The 23,110-nt window shown below is 61.8% G+C and overlaps 1 protein-coding gene across 1 annotated transcript; it reads right to left on the reverse strand.

The window, feature by feature from the left end:
• Positions 1–30: 30 nt before the first annotated feature.
• ATP6V1B1 (ATPase H+ transporting V1 subunit B1) lies at positions 31–22,789 on the reverse strand. Its single transcript, XM_054633870.2, has 14 exons — positions 22,690–22,789; positions 14,042–14,097; positions 11,995–12,093; positions 9,781–9,874; positions 6,983–7,060; positions 5,290–5,429; positions 4,599–4,700; positions 4,417–4,514; positions 4,064–4,187; positions 2,653–2,803; positions 1,860–1,942; positions 1,596–1,700; positions 276–405; positions 31–188 (listed from the first exon to the last, which is right to left on the reverse strand). The coding sequence occupies exons 1-14, from the start codon at positions 22,787–22,789 to the stop codon at positions 31–33; spliced, it is 1,518 nt and encodes a 505-aa protein (XP_054489845.2).
• Positions 22,790–23,110: the final 321 nt, after the last annotated feature.

The raw sequence follows: 23,110 nt of genomic DNA on the forward strand, positions 1-23,110 counted from the left end.
AGGAAAAGGGGGATTTGTGTGGGTCTGGGGTCACAGGGCCGTGCCCTGCTCGGGCGCCTTGGCCTCGCGGGGGTAGAACTCCGCCAGGATGTTCTCGGGGATGCGCTTGAGGAGCTGCTTGGGGAAGATGCGCAGGAGCTGCCAGCCAATGTCCAGCGACTCGAAAATGCTCCGGTTCTCGTAGGGACCTGCCGGGACGAGCGGGGTGGAGGATCTGGGGCTGCTGCAGGGGCTCTCCCGGGTCCCAGATGCCCGGTTTAGGGCTGGAGGCTCACCCTGGGAGATGAAGTGCTTCTCGAACTTGTGCAGGAACTCCAGGTACAGGAGGTCGTCGGCGGACAGGGCCTCCTCGCCCACCACGGCCTTCATGGCCTGCACGTCCTTCCCGATGGCGTAGCAGGCGTACTGCGGGATCCAGGGATTCCACCGAGGGATTGGGATGGGCACGGACCCCACAGCCCGGCCGGGGACACCAAGGGACACCTCCCACCATCCCAGTGGTTCAAAGATCCATCCCAACCTGGCCTTGGGCACTGCCAGGGATCCAGGGGCAGCCCCAGCAAATCTGGGAATTCCAGCCCAGGCAGGAATTCCTTGCCAAGATCCCAGCCCAATCTCCCCTTTCCCAGTGGGAGCCATTCCCTGGCTCCTGTCCCTGCAGGCCTTGTCCCCAGCCCCTCTGCAGCTCTCCTGGAGCCCCTGCAGGCACTCTGAGCATTCCCTGGAATTTTCCCTTCTCCAGGGGAGCATTCCCAGCTCTCCCAGCCTGGCTCCAGAACTCTGGGATAGTTTGAGTTGGAAGGACCTTAAATCCCATCCCATTCCACCCCCATTCCATGTTTAGGGACACCTTCCCCTACCCGGGGTTGCTTCTGTGTCCTGTCCCTCCATGACAGAGAAGCAACCCTCCCATCCCATCCCATCCCATCCCATCCCATCCCATCCCATCCCATCCCATCCCATCCCATCCCATCCCATCCCATCCCATCCCATCCCATCCCATCGCATTTCCTTCCCTTCTCATTTTATCCCACCCCGTTTCATCCCAATTCCATCTCATCCCAAATCATCCCAATTCCTCCCATCCCAATTCTGTTCCATCCAACCATCATCCATCCATCCATCATCCATCCATCCATCCATCCATCCATCCATCCATCCATCCATCCATCCATCCATCCATCCTGGCCTTGAACATTCCCAGGGATTTGGGGCATTCCCAGCATTCCTGTGTGTTTCCCTGGATTCTCCCCCCATCCCAATAAAGGCAGCTGAAGATCTGGGATTTAGGACACCCTGTGGAGCTCAGTGGGATGCAATCCTGAATCATCCCAAAATCAGAGCTCTCCTCTGGAATCCTGTGGCCATTCCTGGGGCTCTGAGCTCTTCCCTTTTCCAAGAGAACATTCCCAGCTCTCCCAGCCTGGCTCCAGAGCAGCTCCTCCTCTGGAATTGCTCCAGCAGCTCCAAACCCTCCTGAATTTGGGATCTGGGAGCAGCTCCACGGGTGGGGCCTCACCTGAGCCTCCCAAGCAGGGGGACAGGAGGGCCCTGAAGTGACAAACGCCCCACCCTGAGTGTCCCCAGGCCCTCACCAGCTGGTTGGACACGTCCCCGTGGTCCTTCCTGGTCATTCCCTCTCCGATGGCCGATTTCATCAGCCGGGACAGGGACGGCAGAACGTTGATGGGGGGGTAAATCTGTAGGGTGGGAGTGACCCCAGTGTCCAGCCAGCCCTGGGGGACCCCACCCCTACCCCCGGCGTTCCCGGGTGGTTTCCAGCCCCAGTGGGCGCTGGATCCATCCCTGGATCCCTCCTGGATCCATCCCTGGAGGTGAGGAGGGGTTTGGGAACGAACCTGGCGGTTGTGGAGCTGCCGGTCCACGTAGATCTGGCCCTCAGTGATGAAGCCGGTCAGGTCGGGGATGGGGTGGGTGATGTCTGGGGTGGGGGGACAGAGGGGCTGTGAGACCCCAGAGCAGGGCTGGCAGCTCAGCTGGGCATGGGACAACGCTGTGTGACATCTGTGGGGTCACCGGGGCAGCACAGACCCCACTGAGGTCAATACAGGGGGGTTTGGTGTCACCTCCTTGTCCTGGAGCTGGGACCCCAAATGGGAGGGGATGGGGGTGGTTGGGGTGGCACAGAGGGGTCTCAGTGTCACCCCATTGTTCTGGAGTTTGGGACCCCAAATGGGAGGGTTTTGGTGTCACCCTCTTGTCCTGGAGTGACCCCAAATGGGAGGGGATGGGGTGGCTTGGATGGCAGAGAGGGGTCTCAGTGTCACCTCCTTGTCCTGGAGCTGGGAACTCCAAATGGGAGGGTTTTGGTGTCACCCCATTGTCCTGGAGTGACCCCAAATGGGAGGGGATGGGGTGGTTGGGATGGCATGGGGGGGTTTTGGTGTCACCCTCTTATCTTGAAGCCAAGGACCCCAAACAGCAGATGTTGAAGGGTTGCTGGGGACATGGGGAACTCTCAGACCCTAAATCACCCCAGCAGCCTCACCACCCCAGGAGCTCCCAAAACCGAGTAAAACCAGCACAATTTGGGATTTCCCAACCCTGCGATTCCCCGGAGTGGGGACATCCCGATCTCCCACGGTGTTCCCGCCCCTCCCGGTGTTCCCGGCCCCTCCGTGTCCCGCTGACCGTCGTTGGGCATGGTGAGGATGGGGATCTGGGTGATGGAGCCGTTCCTGCCCTCCACGCGCCCGGCGCGCTCGTAGATGGTGGCCAGGTCCGTGTACATGTAGCCGGGGAAGCCGCGGCGGCCCGGCACCTCCTCCCTGGCTGCTGACACCTGCGGGGTTGGGGGGGTCAGAGCATCCCAAACACCCCAAAAACCACGGGAGGCGCGAGGGACATGAGTGTCCTGAGCAGCCCAGGCAACCCCAAAAATCCCAGGTGTGCTGGGTGCCCCAAACGCCCCAAAAAACTGAAGAAGCTTGGGAGATCCGGGTGTGCTGGGAATTCTGAGCACCCCAGACACCCCAAAAACCCCAGGTGTGCTGGGTGCCCCAAACACCTCAGAGACCTCAAAACCTCCAAACACCCCAAAACCCATGGGAAACCCAGATGTGCTTGTCACCCTGAGCACCCCAGGTACCCCAAACACCCCAAGAACCGTGGAAACCCCAGGTGTGCTGAGAATCCTGAGCACCCCAAGCACCCCGGACACCCCAAAAACTCTGGGCTCTGTCATTCTGAGCATCCCAAACCTCCCAAGAACCCCAAGCACCTCCAGCTGTCCTTGTCACCCTGAGCACCCCAAATACCCCCAGCTGTCCTTGTCACCCTGAGCACCCCAAACTCCCCAAGGACCCCAGGCTGTTCTTGTCACCCCAAACTCCCCAAAGACCCTGTCACTCCCAGCTGTCCTTGTCACCCTGAGCCCCCCAAGGACCCTGGGAACCCCAGATGTCCTTGTCACGCTGAGCACCCCAAACACCCCAAAAACTCTGGGCTGTCCTTGTCATTCTGAGCTCCCCAAACCTCCCAAGAACCCCAAATACCCCCAGCTGTCCTTGTCACCCTGAGCACCCCAAATCCCCAAGGATCCAGGGCTGTCCTTGTCACCCCAAACTCCCCAAGGACCCTGTCACCCCCAGCTGTCCTTGTCACCCTGAGCACCCCAAGGACCCTGGGAACCCCAGATGTCCTTGTCACCCTGAGCACCCCAAACTCTCCAAGGACCCCGTAACCTCCTTCTGTCCTTGTCAGCCTGAGCACCCCAAATCTCCCAAGAACCCTGGGCTGCCCTTGTCACCCTGAGCACCTCAAACACCCCAAGAACCCCAAACACCTCCAGCTGTCCTTGTCACCCTGAGCACCCCAGGTACCCCGAAGACCCTGTCACCCCCAGCTGTCCTTGTCACCCTGGGTGCCTCAAACACCCCAAGGACCCTGGGTTGTCCTTGTCACCCTGAGCACCCCAAACCTCCCAAGAACCCCAAACACCTCCAGCTGTCCTTGTCACCCTGGGCCCCCCAGGTACCCCAAGAACCCTGGGTTGTCCTTGTCACCCTGGGCCCCCCAGACCCCGCGGCCACCCTGCACTGACCTCTCTGAGGGCCTCGGCGTAGGAGCTCATGTCGGTCAGGATGACCAGCACGTGCTTCTCGCACTGGTACGCCAGGAACTCGGCCGTGGTCAGCGCCAGCCGCGGCGTGATGATCCTCTCGATCCTGTGGGACACCCCCAATTAGCACAATTGGCTAATTAGCCCCCACTGGGCAGGTTTGGGGTGCCAGGGAAGGAAGGGAGAGAGGGAAGAGGGAAGGAAGGAAGGGAGGGAGGGAGAGAGGGAGGAAGGAAGGGAGGAAGGGAGGAAGGAAGGGAGGGAGGAAGGGAGAAAAAAGAGGAGGAGGAGGGAGAAGGAGAGGAAGAGGAGGAGGAGGCAGGGCTGTGCCTCACGTGGGGTCGTTGGCCAGGTTGAGGAAGAGGCAGACGTTCTCCATGGAGCCGTTCTGCTCAAAGTCCGACTTGAAGAACCGCGCGGTCTCCATGTTCACCTGCGGGACACGCGGTCAGGGGGTGGGGACATGGGGACACAGGGACAGGGTGGTTCTGGGGTCACCTGGGATGTCCTGACTCACCCCCATGGCCGCGAAGACAATGGCAAAGTTGTCCTCGTGGAAATCCACCACATCCTTGGATTTCTTCACCAGCCCGGCCTGGCGGCAGATCTGAGCTGCGATCTGCGGGAGGGGACAGAGACAGGGGTGGCAGCAGGGACACCCCGGAGCGGCCACGGCCCCCGTGGGACTGGGGTATGGCCCCACAGGTCGGGGGCCAGCAGGGTGTCCCCCTCTTGCTGTGCCCTGCCTTGCCCGTGGTCACTTCTGACTGGTCAGGGATGCTTCCCATCACATCCCACCCCACCCTATGGATCCTATCCCAATCCCATCCCATGGATCCCATCCCAATCCCAATCCCAATCCTATGCCAAGGATCCCATGCCATGCCATCCCATTCCACCCCATGGATCCCAGCCCGTCCCATCCCACCCCATCTCACCCAATCCCAGTCCCAATCCCAATCCTATCCCCCTCTGGAATTTCCAATCCCTCCTACTCCATCCCACACTCGTGGGGACATGACAAGGGTCTGGAGCTCCCCAATCCCTGGATTTAGGGGCCCTAAACCAGCCCAGATCCTCCCGCACAGTGCACAGGGATTGCTGTGCCAACAGGGAAACTGAGGCACGAGCTGACGGCAGCTTCCCGACTCCAGGAGCAGGAATTCGACCTTCCCAACCCCTCCATCTTCCTCCTCCCACAATCCCACCTCGTTGTGGGGCAGCCCGGCGGCAGAGAAGATGGGAATTTTCTGTCCGCGGGCGATGCTGTTCATGACGTCGATGGGAGAGATCCCGGTCTGGATCATCTCCTCGGGATAGATCCGCCCGTGGGGGTTGATGGGCTGGCCTGGATCATGGAATGGAGGGGTTGGGTGGGGCCTTGAACACATCCAGTCCCACCCAGAGACAATTCCCACCATCCTGGGGTGCTCCAAGCCCTGTCCAGCCTGGCCTTGGATACTTCCAGGGATGGGGGGGAGGAGGATGCAGGGATGGCCCTGGTTGGTGGTGAAAATTGGGAAGGAAGTTCTGGAGATGAGCAGGGAGGCACTCTGGGGGGGGACAGGAACCATCCCAGTGCCTGGACACCCTCCTGGAGCACTGCGGTGGGGATGGAGGGATGGATGATGGATGGATGGATGATGGATGGATGGATGGATGGATGATGGATGGATGGATGGATGGATGGATGGATGGATGATGGATGGATGGATGGATGATGGATGATGGATGGATGGATGATGGATGGATGATGGATGATGGATGGATGATGGATGATGGATGGATGGATGGATGGATGGATGGATGATGGATGGATGGATGATGGATGGATGGATGGATGGATGGATGGATGGATGATGGATGGATGGATGGATGGATGGATGGATGGATGGATGATGGATGATGGATGGATGATGGATGGATGATGGATGGATGGATGGATGGATGGATGGATGATGGATGGATGGATGGATGGATGATGGATGGATGATGGATGGATGGATGGATGGATGGATGGATGGATGATGGATGGATGGATGGATGGATGGATGGATGGATGATGGATGGATGGATGGATGGATGGATGGATGATGGATGGATGATGGATGGATGATGGATGGATGGATGGATGATGGATGGATGATGGATGGATGGATGGATGGATGGATGATGGATGGATGATGGATGGATGATGGATGGATGATGGATGGATGGATGATGGATGGATGATGGATGGATGATGGATGATGGATGGATGATGGATGATGGATGGATGGATGGATGGATGGATGATGGATGGATGGATGATGGATGGATGGATGGATGGATGGATGGATGGATGGATGGATGATGGATGGATGGATGATGGATGATGGATGGATGGATGGATGATGGATGGATGGATGATGGATGGATGATGGATGGATGGATGGATGGATGGATGGATGGATGATGGATGGATGGATGGATGGATGGATGGATGGATGATGGATGGATGGATGATGGATGGATGATGGATGGATGATGGATGGATGGATGGATGATGGATGGATGGATGATGGATGATGGATGGATGATGGATGGATGGATGGATGATGGATGGATGATGGATGATGGATGGATGGATGATGGATGGATGGATGATGGATGGATGGATGATGGATGGATGGATGGATGGATGATGGATGGATGATGGATGGATGATGGATGGATGGATGGATGATGGATGGATGATGGATGGATGGATGATGGATGGATGATGGATGGATGATGGATGGATCCATGTATGGATGCAGGGATGTGGTGACACCACAGGGCACGGTGACACCATCAGGCCACGCTGTCACCCCCGGTTCCAGCCCATCCCAAGCCCCTCCCGCATTCCCTCATTGCTGTCACCGTTGATGTCCAGGAAGTCCTCGGCCATCACCGGGGGGCCGCTGTCGATGGGTTTGGCGGAGCCGTTGAACACGCGGCCTGTGGGGACACGGGGACTGTCCCTCCTGAGGCCACCAGCTGGGGGTGGCACCTGCTGGTCCCATGGCCCTGGGACATGGTCCCCAACCTGATCCCGGGATGTGCCTCCCACCCCAGAGGGGACACAGGCACCGGGGGGCAGTGGGGCAGGAAGTGTCACCTGCGGGCTGGGTGACACCGCAGCTCCTGTGGCAGGAGGAAGGTGCTGGCACATGAGGACAAGATCCCCATGTCCCCCCCCACGTCCCCAGCCACCCCCATAGCCCTGTGTCCCCATGCCCGCAGCCACCTCCATCACCTCCCCCTTGTGTTCCCAGGCAGGGGGATGACCCTGAGACCCCCATAAAGGCACAGGGGACAGGACCTTGTCCCCAGCATCCTTTCCATGACCCCATGCCCCCAGTCACCCCCATCACTCTGCCCCTGTGTCCCCATGTCCCCATCACCCTGTCACTGTGTCCCCACATCCCCATCATCCTGTCCCTGTGTCCCTATGTCCCCATCACCCCCATCACTGTGTCCCCACATCCCCATCATCCTGTCCCTGTGTCCCTATGTCCCCATCACCCCCATCACTGTGTCCCCACATCCCCATCACCCTATTCCTGTGTCCCCATCATTCTGTCCCCATGTCCCCATACCCTGTCCCTGTGTCCCCATGTCCCCATCATCCTGTCCCTATGTCCCCATCACCCCCATCACTGTGTCCCCACATCCCCATCACCCTATTCCTGTGTCCCCATCATTCTGTCCCCATGTCCCCATCACCCCCATCCCTGTGTCCCCATGTTCCCATCACGCTGTTCCTGTGTCCCCCTGTCCCCATCACCCCTATCACCCTTTCCCCGTGTCCCCATGTCCCCATCACCCTGTCCCCGTGTCCCCATCACCCCCATCACTCTGTCCCTGTGTCCCCACATCCCCATCACCCTATTCCTGTGTCCCCATCATTCTGTCCCCATGTCCCCATGTCCCCATCACCCTGTCCCTGTGTCCCCACGTCCCCAGTCACTCCCCTCTCTCAGTCCCCATCACCCCCATCACTCTGTCCCTGTGTCCCCATGTCCCCATCACCCCATCACCCTGTCCCCATGTCCCCATCACCCCCATTACCCCCATCACTCTGTCCCCGTGTCCCCATGTCCCCAGTCACTCTTGCAGTCCCCAGCTCAGTGGGGTGACACCAACCCCCCCCAAACCATCCCCAGGGAGGGGACGCGGCCTCACCGCTCCCTCTCAGCCTCATCGACCGTCTCGGAGCCGCGGTGGCATCGATCGCCACAAAGCCACGGTTCCCTGACCTCGCCTCGGTGGCTGCCGTCCCCTCCCCGCCCCCCCTGTGCCCCACGGGACGCGGTGGCGGTGCGGGGACACGGCGGCGGTGTCACAGCGCATCAGGGTGATGGCAGCGCCGAGCGCCGAGCACGAAAGGTCAGCGGCCACGGCAGCGGCGACTCCCGGGGGACACCGAGAGCGGCAGGGGGGCGACACCGGGACGGGGGGGGAGGTGACACCGCCCCCTGCCCTTTGCGGGAGCGGGACGGGATCGCGGCGGACACGCGGCCCCCGTGGGTGAGGGGACAGCGCAGGGACAGGGCCACCCCCCGGCCCGACCCCGAGTGACCCCGGCGGGGTCTGGGGGGCTCGGGGGACATGAGGGGACGGGGGGGGCTCAGAGCTGGATCCCAGAGTGGTTTTGGGGGGGAAGGGACCTTAAATGGCGTCGATGTCACCTCCCTGCCATGGGGACATGGGGACACGTTCCACTGTGCCAGGTGGATTCAGACGCTGGCCAGCCCGGGCTGGGACACCGCCAGGGACGCGGTGACACCGCCAGGGGTGGGGCGACACTCTCAGGGATGCGGTGACACCGCCAGGGACGGGGTGATGCTTTCAGGGATCGGGTGACACTAGCAGGGATGCCAGGGATAGGGTGACACTGCCAGGGACGGGGTGACACCTCCAGGGACAGAATGACGCTTTCAGGGATGAAGTGACCCGCCGGGGGTGGGGTGACACCGCCAGGGACAGGGTGACACTTGCAGAGATGGGGGCACACCTCCAAGGATGCGGTGGCACCGCCAGGGACGGGGTGATGCTTTCAGGGATCGGGTGACACCTCCGGGGGTAGGGTGACACTTATAGGGACGGGATGACGCCTCCAGGGATGCAGTGACACCGCCAGGGACAGGGTGGCACCTCCAGGGACAGAAGGACGCTTTCAGGGATGGGGTGACACTTATAGGGATGGGGTGACACTGCCAGGCATGCGGTGACACTTTCAGGGATGGGGTGACACCTCCAGGGACGGGGTGACACCTCCAAGGATGCGGTGGCACCGCCAGGGACAGGGTGATGTTTTCAGGGATGGGGTGACACCGCCAGGGACCCAGTGACACTGGGAGAGGGAGACACTTCCAGCGGTGGGGTGACACTTCCAGGGGTGGGGTGACACCCCCAGGGACGAGGTGACACTTTCAGGAACCCGGTGCCCTCACCTGGCCTCCTTTCCCCCCCATCCCAGGCGGGATCACCGCGCACAGAGGACGCGGGGACAGGGTGATGGGGACATGGGGACATGGGGACATGGGGACGGGTCCCGGCCTGTCCTAGGTGGCTGTCACAGCTCGGAGGTGACCCAGGGACGTTCTCGGCCCCGGAGCTGAACCCCAAAGCCCCGAACCCCCCCGGATTTCGGTGCCAGCCGTGCCCGCGCTCACCCAGCATGTCCTCGGACACCGGCGTGCGCAGGATGTCCCCCGTGAACTCGCACGTTGTCGCCTTGGCATCGATGCCCGATGTGCCCTCAAACACCTGCGGGGTGTCCGCCGAGGGCAATTAACCAGGATTAATTAAGGCTTTGGGGGGCGTGATGTGACCCGCGCTCACCCCAACCCTCCCCGGGAAGGGACATAAAAGAGGGGACAAAGTTTGGGGTTAAAAACCCCTTCTTGAGGGGCTTTGGGGGGATTTTTTTGGGGTGGGCGGCGAATGCCGCACCCGCGGGAAAAGCCTTTTTGATCCGGATAATATTTGGCATCATTTGCGTTAATTAACCCCCGGCTCGCCGCTTTAATTAGAGCCGGGTGGCCCCTGGGAGCAGGGGGAGCCGGGGACGGTGACAGGTGACACTCGGAGCCCCCCAGGTGGCTGCGGGTCACCCCCAACAACGCTGAGGCTGCAAAAATCCCCTTTTCTCTCTTTTTTCCCCCTTCCTTTTATCCCTTTTTCCTCCCTTTTTTTCCCCCTGCCCGAGCCTGACTCCCTAATAGGATTAAAAGGGCATCCCCGAGGCGCAGGTGGCATCAGAGCCGCGATTTTGGGGCAGCTGCGCGGCCCCCCCGAGCCGAGCCCCGCGGGGCCACCTGGGGGGGATCCGGGCTAATCAGGGGGGGTTTGACCCCAAACAGCCCCGGGGCTCGCGGCTCTGGGGACACCCGGGAACCAACGCTGTCCCGGGGCTGGTGGCATTGGGGACACCCAGGAACCAACGCTGTCCCGGGGCTGGTGGCTCTGGGGTCACCCGGGAACCAACGCTGTCCCGGGGCTGGTGGCTTTGGGGACACCCGGGAACCAACGCTGTCCCGGGGCTGGTGGCTCTGGGGACACCCGGGAACCAACGCTGTCCCGGGGCTGGTGGCTTTGGGGACACCCCGATGGTCCCTGCTGTCCCGGGGCTGGTGGCTTTGGGGACACCCCGGTGGTCTCTGCTGTCCCAGGGTTTGTGGCTTTTGGGACACCCCAGCCAGGTCTGGTGGCTTTGGGGACATCCCAGTCAGGTCTGGTGGCTTTGGGACAATGGCTTCGCTGTCCCAGGGCTGGTGGCTTTGGGGACACCCCAGTGGCTGCTGGTGTCCCAGGTCTGGTGGCTTTGGGGACACCCCAGCCAGGGCTGGTGGCACTGGGGACATCCCGGTGGTCCCTGCTGTCTCAGGGCTGGTGGCTTTGGGGACAATGGCCTCGCTGTCCCAGGTCTGGTGGCTTTGGGGACACCCCGATGGCCACTGGTGTCCCAGGTCTGGTGGCTTTGGGGACAGCCCAGCAGCCACTGCGGTCCCAGTGCTGGTGGCTTTGGGGACAATGGCCGGGCTGTCCCAGGGTTGGTGGCTTTAGGGGGTGGTGACAGCGCAGTCCTGGGATGGAGGGGGGGTCAGTGTGGGGTTGTGGGGTGAGGGAGGGGACACGGCCTGTCCCAGGACACCCCTGGCCATCCAAGGACACCCCTGGACGCTGTCCCCTGTCCCAGGACACCCCTGGCCATCCAAGGACACTGTCCCCTGTCCCAGGACACCCCTGGCCATCCAATGACACCCCTGGACACCCCTGGACACTGTCCCCTGTCCCAGGACATTTGTCCCAGGACACTGTCCATCACAGGACCCCGCTATCTGTCCAAGGACACTGTCACCAGTCCTAGGACATTGCCCATCCCAGGACATTCCTGGCCATCCCAGAACATCGGTCCCGCCTCTAAAGAGCACAGGGACACGAGCCCGACAGCCACCACTGGAGGGGGACAGAGCCACGGGACAGAGCCCTGGGACAGGGACAGAGCCTTGGGACAGGGACCCGGGACAGGGACAGAGCTCCGGGACAGGGACCCAGGACAGAGCCCGGGACAGGGACGGAGCTCTGGGACAGGGACCCGGGACAGGGACAGAGCCCGGGACAGGGACCCGGGACAGGAACAGAGTTCTGGGATAGGGACCCGGGACAGCGACCCGGGACAGGGACAGAGCCTTGGGACAGGGACTCGGGACAGGGACAGAACCCCGGGACAAAGCTCCGGGACAGGGACCCGAGACAAGGACAGAGACCCGGGACAGAGACAGAGCCCTGGCCCGCGTGGCCCCCGCCTGTCGCAGTGCGGCGCTGTCGCCGTGTCCCCGCGGTGTCGCCGTGTCCCCGCGGTGTCGCCGTGTCCCCGCGCTCACCTGCACGATGGCCTTGGCTCCCATCACCTCCAGCACCTGCCCGCTGCGGGTGGTGCCGTTGGGCAGGGTGAAGTTCACGATCTCGGCGTACTGGGCGAACTGTGGGGACAGCGACACTGGCAAACGGGGTGGCGGTGTCCCCTCTGTCCCCTCAGCCCGCCCCTGTCACCCCAGCCCCGCCTGCTCCGCTGGTGCTGCCTCAGTTTCCCTTCCTTTGGTCCTGAAGCCACCAAACTCTTGAGCGGGAGGGGACACCGGGTGGCAAAGAGGTGGCAGGAGGTGGCGCTGCCTGTGCCTGTCACTGTCCCATCCCGGAGCGGCCCCTGGGCTGTGGCACCGCTCCGTGCCTCAGTTTCCCCGATGTCGAGGGGATTTTCCACTCCCGAGGAGGTGACAGCAAACGCTGCCACAGCCAGAGCCACCAGGCTGCCACCACCAGGCTGCCACCACCAGGCTGCCACCGCCTCCAAGGCAGAGGTGTCCCCATGAGGCACGAGTGGCACTCATGGGGACACTGCGGGGCACGCGGAGGGGACGTTTGTGTAGAGGGGACACGTCCTGCTCCGGGGACAATGGCCGATGTCGCTGCTGCCCAGCACGCTCAGGGCTCTCCTCCTCCTCCTCCTCCTTTGATTGAGCTGATTAATTAATAAATTACAGGGGCCGTGGAAATGCGACGCCGGGTGACAAAACCCTCTGGGTGTCACCCGGGTGGCCTCAGCCCAGCCAGGAGAGCGGGACAAGGGACAGGGAGGGTGACAGCGAGGGGACACGGCGGTTGTGGAGTGGCCCCGCTCAGAGAAGGGTCCCTGCGGGAGATGGGGCTGGGACGGGGGACAAGGGACAGAGCTGGGGAAGGGGACAGGGGATGGGGGATGAGGAACAGAGCTGGGAAAGGGCACAAGGGACAGGGGACAAGGGACAGCAGGGGACAAGGGATGGAGCTGGGGAAGGGGACAGGGGACAAGGGACAGGGGACAAGGGACAGGGGACAGAGCTGGGGAAGGGGACAGGGGATGGGGGACGAGGAACAGAGCTGGGAAAGGGCACAAGGGACAGGGGACAAGGGACAGCAGGGGACAAGGGATGGAGCTGGGGAAGGGGACAGGGGTTGGGGGACAGGGGACAAGGGACAGGGGACAGAGCTGGGAAAGGGGACAGGGGATGGGGGACGAGGAACAGAGCTGGGAAAGGGCACAAGGGACAGGGGACAAGGGATGGAGCTGGGGAAGGGGACAGGGGTTGGGGGACAGGGGACAAGGGACAGGGGACAGAGCTGGGAAAAGGGGACAGGAGATGGGGGACAAGGGACAGGGAACAAGGGACAGAGCTGGGAAAAGGGACAGGGATGGGGGACAGGTGACGAGGGACAGAGGACAGAGCTGGGCAGGGGGACAGGGGACAGAACTCAGGCAGGTGCACAGGACACAGGGACAGGAGCCAGAGCTTGGTCAGGGACACGGGGACAGGGCACAAGGACACAGGGGACACGGGCTGAGCTCGGGCAGGGACACGGGGGACACGGGGGACAAGGTGCCCGGACTGAGCGCACACACGTCCCACGGAATGTCCCCAGTGTCCCCCGTGTCCCTCGTGTCGGCGCACACACCAACCGCAAGGGGACATGGGGACACTGGGACACCGGGACATGGGGACACGGGGTCACCGGGACATGGGGACACGGGGACACGGGGACACTGGGACATGGGGACACGGGGACACGGGGACACGCCACCCGTGCGTGCAGGCGGGGACAGGGCTCTGCTGCCGAGCGCGTCCAGAGGAGGGAGCTCGGACCCCGGAGAGGAGGGGACAGCCCAGGGGACAGCCAAGGGGACAAGGGACAGGAGAGATGGCCCAGGGAAAGGGGACAGCCCAGGGGACAAGAGATGAAGAGGGGACAGGGGACAGCCCAGGGGACAGGTGACAGGGGACTGGGGACAGGTGACAGGGGACACACTCCCCCCATTGCACCCTCAGCACGGGGGTCCCCAGGCAGTCGCAGGTGCCACCGCCAAGCTGTCCCCATGTCACCCCAGGGCCCTACCTTGACGTTGTCCAGCACCACCAGGGGCCCGTTGACACCGCACACTGTCCTGTAGGCTGGGGGAGGGGACACCGTCAGTGCCCAGGGCCACGGGGCCACCCGGGCAGTGCCACCCCCACGTCCTGTCCCTCTCTGTGTCCCTTTCCCTGTGCCGGTGACACCCCGAGTGACCGGCGGTGGCCCCACTGGACGCTCTGTCCTGCAGGAAATGTCACTCAGTGGTGACACGGTACTCGGGGGTTGTGTCACCTTCCGGAGGTGTCCCCAAGTGCCCGGCGGGGATGTCACCGCTGGGAATGCCAGCAGGGCCAGCAGGGAAGTGTCCCCTTGTCCCCTCCCAGTCACGCCTTGCCCGAGGATCCTGACTGGCCCTGTGGGATGTGGGGACACTTCCCAAAGTCCCCTCGGCGCTGGGGGGATCCTGGTGGCCCTGGGGACACCACGGGGGTGACATTGGGGTGGGGAAAGGAGGGTGTGACCCCACGGGGACAACCCCGGGACAGGCGGTGACAAAGGCGGACAGGGGACAAGGGTGACAAACAGGGGTGAAACTGGGCAGGAACACAGGGAGAGGCAACAGATCCAGGGAATTTCGGGATTGGGATGGGATCCCCGGGAATGCCAGGGTTGGAATGGGATCCCAGGACTGAGATGGGATCCTGGGAAATTCCGGGATTGTGATCGGATCCCGGGGATTCTGGGATAGGGATGGGATCCTGGGAACGGCGGGACTGGGATCTGCTCCCGGGAACCCTGGGACTGGGATCTGCTCCCGGAAGTGCCAGATTTGGGATCAGCTCTGGGATTGGGATTGGATCCCAGGAGTGTCAGGATTGTGATCGGCTCCAGGGACTGCCAGGATTGGGATCAGCTCCGGGGAACGCCAGGATTGGGATCAGCTCTGGGGAACGCCGGGTTTAGGATCAGCACCTGGGAGTGCCGGGGACTGGGATCAGCTCCCAGGAGTACCACGTTTAGGATCAGTTCCCGGGAATGCCGGGAGTGGGATCGGCTCCCGGGAACACCGGGTTTAGGATCAATTCCCGGGAACGATGGGGTTTGAGATCGGCTCCTGAGAATGCCGGGCTTTGGGATCGGCTCTCGGGAACACCGGGATTTGGGATCTCCGGGCTTTGGGATCGGCTCTCGGGAGTGCCGGGGTTTGGGATCTCCGGGGTTTGGGATGGGCTCTCGGGAATGCCGGTGTTTGGGATCTCCGGGGTTTGGGAAGGGCTCCCGGGAGTGCCGGGGTTTGGGATCTCCGGGGTTTGGGATGGGCTCTCGGGAATGCCGGTGTTTGGGATGGGCTCCCGGGAGTGCCGGGGTTTGGGATCTCCGGGGTTTGGGATGGGCTCCCGGGAGTGCCGGGGTTTGGGATCTCCGGGGTTTGGGATCGGCCCCCGGCGGGCGCAGGTGCGGGGGAGCTGATCCGGCTCTAAGCCGCGCCTTGATCCTCGCAGGAAGTGTCAAAGCCCCGAGCGCTGCCCCGGCCCCGCTGACCCCGCCGGGCCCTTTCATGCCCTGCCCCCGCTCCCACACCGGGCTCCGGCATTCCCACCTGATCCTAATAGGATCGGAGAGGCCGGGCCAGCTGCGGGGCGTCCCGCGGGGACGGGGGTCCCTGATGTCCCCGTGCTGACGGTGGCATTGTCCCCCGGCGGGGACAGCCCCAGGGAGCTCACGGCCACAGCCCAGCCCCCAGGCACAGCCCCACGGGGCACTGTGGGGTCACCCCGGGGGCACAACGGGACCCTCGGTGTCCCCTGCCCTCAGCCAGGGCAGTGCCAGCGATCCCGGATATCCCAGCAATGGGATCATGGAATTCCAGACTGGTTTGGGTTGGGAATTCCTTAAAGCCCAGGATTTCCACCTCTGGCACCTTCCACTGTCCCAGGTGGACCAGACCCCAGTGTCCAACCTGGCCTTGGGCACTGCCAGGGATCCAGGGGCAGCCCCAGCAAATTGGGAATTCCAGCCCAGGCAGGAATTCCTTGCCAAGATCCCAGGCCAATCTCCCCTTTCCCAGTGGGAGCCATTCCCTGGCTCCTGTCCCTGCAGGCCTTGTCCCCAGCCCCTCTGCAGCTCTCCTGCAACCCCTGCAGGGACTCTGAGGATTCCCTGGATTTTTCCCTTCTCCAGGGGAGCATTCCCAGCTCTCCCAGCCTGGCTCCAGAGCAGAAGGGCTCCAGCCCTGGAAACAGCTCTGGAATCTGCTCTGGATTTGCTCCAGCAGCTCCACACTCTCTTGAATTTGGGATCCAGGAGCTGGAGCAGCTCTGCAGGTGGGATACAGAGCACAGGGATGGAATTCCCACCTTTCCCAACTCCATCTTCTCCCAGGGCTGCCCCCAATCCTTTCCCCTCCAGTTGGATTTGTGCCCCATCCCAGCTCCTCCCGCCCTTGGCCTTGCTGAGCCCCACGAGGTGCTCCCAGCCCCACAGCAGGAGCTAATTAGCTAATTAGCCTTCTCTGCCCTTCCCCAATTAGGGCCGGCTCCTGCTGCTCGCCCATTCAGGCTCCGGAGGGGCCGGCACACTGGGAGCCCCCTCCCCGCCTTTTGTCCCCTTTATTCCCAAAGTGACCATCCGGCCTTTTATTCCCGTTCCTGCTTCCCTTCCCCCGGCTGGAGTTTCTGGGATTTTTATTTCCAGCAGCCCCAAAGCCACCACCGTGGCACAGGGACACTGGGAGTGTCACTTGTCCTGCCACGGGGGTGACCAGTGAGGTCCCGGTGGCTGCCACCCCCTTGGGGACGTTCCTGGCTGCCCTCTGGCCCCACCGGGATGGCTCTTCCCACCGGGAATGTGGGAGCCTCTGGCGGCGCTGGTGTCACCGGGGGTGACATCGGATCATTGGCTGAGCTCTTGGGTGGTATGGAAATCCGTCCTTAATCCATCCATCTGTCCATCCGTCTGTCCATCCATCATCCATTGTCCCATCCATCCATCATCCTTCCATCCATCCATCCATCCATCATCCATCATCCATCCATCCATCCATCATCCATCCATCCATCCATCCATCCATCCATCCATCCATCCATCATCCATCCATCCATCCATCCATCATCCATCCATCCATCCATCATCCATCCATCCATCATCCATCCATCCATCCATCATCCATCCATCATCCATCATCCATCCATCCATCCATCCATCCATCCATCCATCATCCATCCATCCATCCATCATCCATCCATCATCCATCCATCATCCATCCATCCATCCATCATCCATCCATCCATCATCCATCCATCATCCATCCATCCATCCATCCATCCATCCATCCATCCATCCATCCATCCATCCATCCATCATCCATCCATCATCCATCCATCATCCATCATCCATCATCCATCCATCCATCATCCATCCATCCATCCATCATCCATCCATCATCCATCCATCCATCCATCCATCCATCCATCCATCCATCCATCCATCCATCCATCATCCATCCATCCATCCATCCATCATCCATCCATCCATCATCCATCCATCCATCATCCATCCATCATCCATCCATCATCCATCCATCCATCCATCCATCCATCCATCCATCCATCCATGGGCAGGGACCTCTGGACATCCAGGAATCCTGGACTGGTTTGGGTTGGGAGGGGCCTCAAATCCCACCCGGTTCCATCCAGGGACCCCTCCCACCACCCCAGGCTGCTCCAAGCCCGGTGTCCAGCCTGGCCTTGGACATTCCAGGGGTCATTCCAGCCCCTCATCCCTGCCAGGCTCTGGAATGTTCTGTCAGGACAGAGTGGGAAATGACGACAGCAACGCCGCGGGACAGCCTGGGAAGGGATCGGCGTGGGGAGAGACGAGGAGGAGGAGGAGAAAATTGAAAAGAAGGAAAAGAAGAAGAACGAGGAGGAAGAGGAGAAATAGAAGAAGAAGACGTGGGAGGAGGAAGAGGTGGAAGAGAGGAAGAAGGATGAGAAAGAGAAGAAGAAGAAGAAGAAGAAGAAGAAGAAGAAGAAGAAGAAGAAGAAGAAGAAGAGAAGGCACAGGAGAAGAGGAAGAAGGGGAAGATGAAGAAGAAAAAGAAGAGGAAGAAGAGGAAGAGGAGGAGAAGGAGAAGGACATGAAAGAGAAGAAGAAGTGGAGGAAGAGGAGAAAAAGACGAAGAAGATGTGGGAGGAGGAAGAGGTGGAAGATGTGAAGAAGGATGAGAAAGAGAAGAAGAAGAAGAAAAAAGAGGAGGAGGAAGGGAAGGACGAGGAAGAAGAGGAGGAGAAGAAAGAGGAGAAAGGAAAGGATGAAGAAGAAGAGGAGGAGGAAAAGAAGAAGAAGAGGATGAGGACAGGGAGGAGTAGGAGAAGAAGAAGAGGAGGAGGAGAAAGAGAAGAGGAGGAGGAGAAGGAGAATAACAAGAAGAAGAGGAGGAAGAGGAAGAGGAAGAAGAGGAGGAAGAGGAGGAGGACGAAAAGAAGAACAAGAAGAGGAGAAGGAAGAAGGAAGAGAAGGAGGAGGAGGAGAAGAAGAAGAAGAAGAAGAAGAAGAAGAAGAAGAAGAAGAAGAAGAAGAAGAAGAAGAAGAAGAAGAAGAAGAAGAAGAAGAAGAAGAGGAAGAAGAAGAAGAAGAAGAAGAAGAAGAAGAGAAGGAGGAGGAAGAGGAGAGAAGAACAAGAAGAGGAGAAGGAACAGAAGGAGAGGAAGAGCAAGAAGAGGAGGAGGAGGGCCGAGAAGCGCAGGGGGAGCACCGGAAAGCCCCAGCAGCGATAATGAAGCCGCAGCCGCAGCAGCCGCGGGCTGGGTGGGCCGTGGCCGCCGGCCGGGGGCACGGCCGGGGGGCGGGGGGCGAGGGGCCGAGGGGGCAGCAAAGTCTTTCAACCTGGCCTTTCCACACCCCCAGCCCCAAATTCACAGCTGCTGTCACATGCGATCTCCGTCAGCGCTGACACTCACGCACTGCTGCCCGCGCGGGGGGGACCGCGGCCCCCGGTGACAAAGGGGACCCGAGCCGGCTCCACCCGCCGCTAATTGCTCCCGCTCGCCCGCCCTGCCCTCCGCAGCCCCCGCCGCCCCTCCCGGCCCCCCGGCACGTAGGGCTCGGCTGCAAAGTGCGCCGGGGGCTCGCTGCCACCTCCGATGGGGAGCCTGGGGTCGGGGAATGGAGCTTAAGGGCTGTCCCGTTCCGCCAGCTCAGGTGGATCCGAGTCCATCCAGCCTGGCCTTGGGCGCTTCCAAGGATTCAGGGGCAGCCACAGCAAATCTGGGAATGCCATCCCAGCCAGGAATTCCTTCCCAAAATCCCACCCAAATCTCCCCTTTTCCAGTGGGAAGCCATTCCCCTTTTTTGTCACCTCATCCTCTGGGCTGGGTGTGGGGTGAGTGATGCTCAACCCCTGCCCCAAATTCCAGAGCTGGGCAGGGATGGGGACACCTGGAGCAGAGATGGGAAGCAGGAGGGATCAACAGCCCCCAAATGCCCCAGGTGCTCAGTCCCAGAGCAAAGCTGTGGGTGCAGGGCTGCCCCAGCAGCTCCAGAGCTGGTCCTGAGCCCCCCTGGGGCACAGGGAGGGTCCCCGGTGTCCCCCAGGGCACAGAGGGGGGACCCCACCCCTGGCACCCCTGGCACCCCTGGCAGGGGCAGGGAGGGGCAGAGGCTGCCGGGCACAGGCTCTGGATGGGGCTGGGTGCATCCCCCATCCCTGGCAGTGTCCAGGGGACAGGGCCGGGAGCACCTGGGACAGTGGGAGGTGTCCCTGAGGGTGGCACTGGGTGGGATTTAAACTCCCTCCCAACCCAAAATCCGGGACTTTACGCCCCCAGGAATGCCCGATTTCCAGAACCCACCCCACAAACCCACCACTCCTCCGTTTCCTCCTCCAACTCCTCCTCCCAGTCCCTCTCAGCCCCGAGCCCACCCTGGGACTTTTCCGACAATCCCTAAGTGACCGCTTCCCCCAATCCCGGCCGGCCCTGGTCGCCTCCCGGACCTGCCCATTGTGCCATGTGTCACTTTGTGCCGCGCTGTCAACCCCGCGGGGCTGGCCCGGGGCTGGCAGGGGCCGTGAAAAGCCCGGCGGGGGGTCACACTCTATGCCACTAATTAGGGCCCGGCGGCCGCGGGTTCCCAGACACACCTGCACTGTCATGTGGGGGCAGCCCCAGAAAAGGCGGCCCCAGCCAAGCGTGAAGCCAGCGAGGGAAAAAAAAAAAAAAAAAAAAGAAAAAAAAAGGGGAAAAAAAAAAAAGAGGAAAAAAAAGAGAGGGAAATTCAATCGTGTCTCGCTGTGGGTTTTGCTGGTGGAAAGAAAATCAGAGAGGGAGGAGAGGGGGAGAGGGGAGGGATCCTAAAGGATGTGGGATATGAAGGGTGGGGGTTGTTGTGGGGCAGTGGGGTCACAGCCCCCCAGGACAGGGTGGCCCAGGGCTGGGAGTGTCCCTGGATCCTCCTCTGCTCCTGCCCGTGTCCCAAACGGCACCAGGGACAGATCCCAAAGGGACCACACCGTGCCTGGAGCAGGAGAGGTGTCAGGGATGGTGGGGACAGCTGGGATGTGGCAGCGTCCCACCAAAATCACTGCTGGGCTGCGGCTGCGGGGCACAAATTGGGTGTGCTGCCTCCTGCTCTGTCCATCTGTCCGTCCAACCATGGATCCATCCATCCATCATCCATCCAACCATGGATCCATCCATCCATCCATCCATCCAACCATGGATCCATCCATCCATCCATCCATCCATCCATCATCCATCCATCCATCCATCATCCATCATCCATCCATCCATCCATCCATCCATCCATCATCCATCCATCCATCCATCCATCATCCATCCATCCATCATCCATCCATCCATCCATCATCCATCCATCCATCCATCCATCCATCCATCCATCCATCCATCCATCCATCCATCATCCATCCATCCATCCATCATCCATCATCCATCCATCCATCCATCCATCCATCCATCATCCATCCATCCATCCATCCATCCATCATCCATCCATCCATCCATCCATCATCCATCCATCCCTGCCCATCCCAGTTCTCCCAGTTCCAGGCACTGGGCTGTAGCTGGGGACAGCAACACCAGCCCTGTTCCCAGTGCCACACTGGGACCCCAAACTGGGACCCCAAGCTGGGATGGCAAGCTAGGACTCCAAACCAGGACCCTAAACTGGGATCCCAAAATGGGACCCCAAACTGGGACCTCAAGCTGGGACCCCAAACTGGGACCCTAAACCGGGACCCTAAACCAGGAACATAAACTGGGACCCCAAACTGGGACCCAGAATTGGGACCCAGAACTGGGACTCCAAACTGGGACCCCGAACTGGGGGAACCCCGCACCCCCTTGAGCTCAGGCGCCCACAGCCCCACGCTGCCCCTGCCCCATATTCAGGGATGTCACCACCCCTCCGAATGTCACCGCCAGGTCCCCCCCCGCCATCTGTGCCACCCCCCTCTGTCCTTCCTGCCACCTCCGCTGTCACATCCCAGAACATTTTGGGACCCGCCTGTCCCAGCTGCCCACCTGGGTGACAGGGACACACCGGGGACAGGACTTTGTCCCCGCCTGGGTGGCGGTGCCGGGCTGGGCACAGGGAGGGGACAAGCGCGTCCCCCGAGGGGACAAACGCGAGCAGCGGGAAGAAACTGGGGCGGTTTTTTCCTGGCAAAGGGACACGCGGGTGACACCCGAGCCAAGGGCTGGCGCTCGGCCAGGCGACACGGGCAGGAGACACCCGCGGGTGGCCGCTGTTGACAGCAAACACGGCGGGTGGCCGGGCAGGGCCAGCTCGGCTCGGGAGGGACCGGAGCCACCCGGTTGGGGACATCGCAGCGAGGTGGCTTCCGAAGGGCCCCGGCAGCAGCGAAGGCACCAAGGTCACAAGGGACGCCCTTGGTGACAGGGGGGGCTTGGGGACAAGGTGACAGGGGGGATCGCCCAGACCCGAGTGGCGCTGGCACGGTGCCAGGTGTCCCGATGTCGCCGTGGGATGGGGACACAGCGGGAAGGGCGCTCCGGTTGTCACCGCGGCGCGTCACAGGTGTCCCCAGGGTGGGGACACTTTCTCCGGTCCTTGTGGATGCGGTGCCCAGGAGGGGACACCCCCGCAGCCCCACAGTGTCCCCCTGTCCCCCCGAGAGACACACGTGGCCCCTGTGCCACCCTGCCTGTCGCAGTGCCACCCAGCTGTCCCCTCCTGAGCCAGTGTCACCTGCCCATCCATCCCTGCCATCCCTGCCGGTCCCAGTGTCACCCGCCCGTCCCTGTCACCCCTGCCTGTCCCAGTGCCACCCCTCTGTCCCTTTCTAACCCGGTGTCACCCACCCATCCCTGTCACCCCTGCCTGTCCCAGTGCCACCCACCCATCCCTGTCACCCCTGCCTGTCTCAGTGACACCCTTCTGTCCCTTTCTAACCCGGTGTCACTCACCCATCCCTGTCACCCCTGCCTGCCCCAGTGCCACCCGCCTGTCCCTGTCACCCCTGCCTGCCGCAGTGCCACCCGCCTGTCCCTGTACCTGCTCCAGTGTCACCCACGCACTCCTGCCCGGTGTCACCCCCTGGTCCCTGCCACCACTGCTCGGGGACAGAGTGATGTCCTTCTCCTCCCCGGGGCTCCCCACCGGTGTCCCCCCGGTGTCCCCGAGGTGTCCCCGAGGTGTCCCCCACTCACTCAGCCGGGGGTTGCTGTGGAAGTCGCGGGTCACGGCCAGCCCGTGCTCGCGGGCGGCCGCCAGCTCTGTCGCCGCTGCTGTCACCTTGGTGGCGGCCATGGCCCTTTCCCTGTCCCTGTCCCTGTCCTTGTCGCCGTCACGGTCCCGGTCCCGCCGGGCAGGACACGGCAGCGCCGCGGGTTTTGTAGCCCCGGCCCGGCCCCGCCCGCGACACCGGCGGCAAAGGTGACACCGACAGCAAAGGTGACACCTGAGACACAGGTGACACCGGCGACACAGGTGGCACCGGAGACACAGGTGGCACCGTGTTGGCTGTAAACAGCGGGAGGGAGCGGCCGGGGGCGGGACCGCGGGAGCCGGGATGGGGGCAGGGAATGGGAATGAGAATGGGAACGGGAATGGGAATGGGAATGGGAACGG

The sequence above is a fragment of the Agelaius phoeniceus genome, chromosome 4 (genome assembly GCF_051311805.1).
Source record: "Agelaius phoeniceus isolate bAgePho1 chromosome 4, bAgePho1.hap1, whole genome shotgun sequence".
Taxonomy (NCBI): Eukaryota; Metazoa; Chordata; class Aves; order Passeriformes; family Icteridae; genus Agelaius; species Agelaius phoeniceus.

Bases quoted from the DNA above. Each gene is read 5' to 3' on its own strand.
- ATP6V1B1 (XM_054633870.2), bottom strand. From the start codon at position 22,789: ATGGCCGCCACCAAGGTGACAGCAGCGGCGACAGAGCTGGCGGCCGCC. The intron at 4,701-5,289 runs GTGGGATTGTGG...CCCCTCCCGCAG, and splicing joins CCGGGCTGCCCCACAACGAG to ATCGCAGCTCAGATCTGCCG. The intron at 189-275 runs GTGAGCCTCCAG...TCGTCCCGGCAG, and splicing joins GAAGCACTTCATCTCCCAGG to GTCCCTACGAGAACCGGAGC.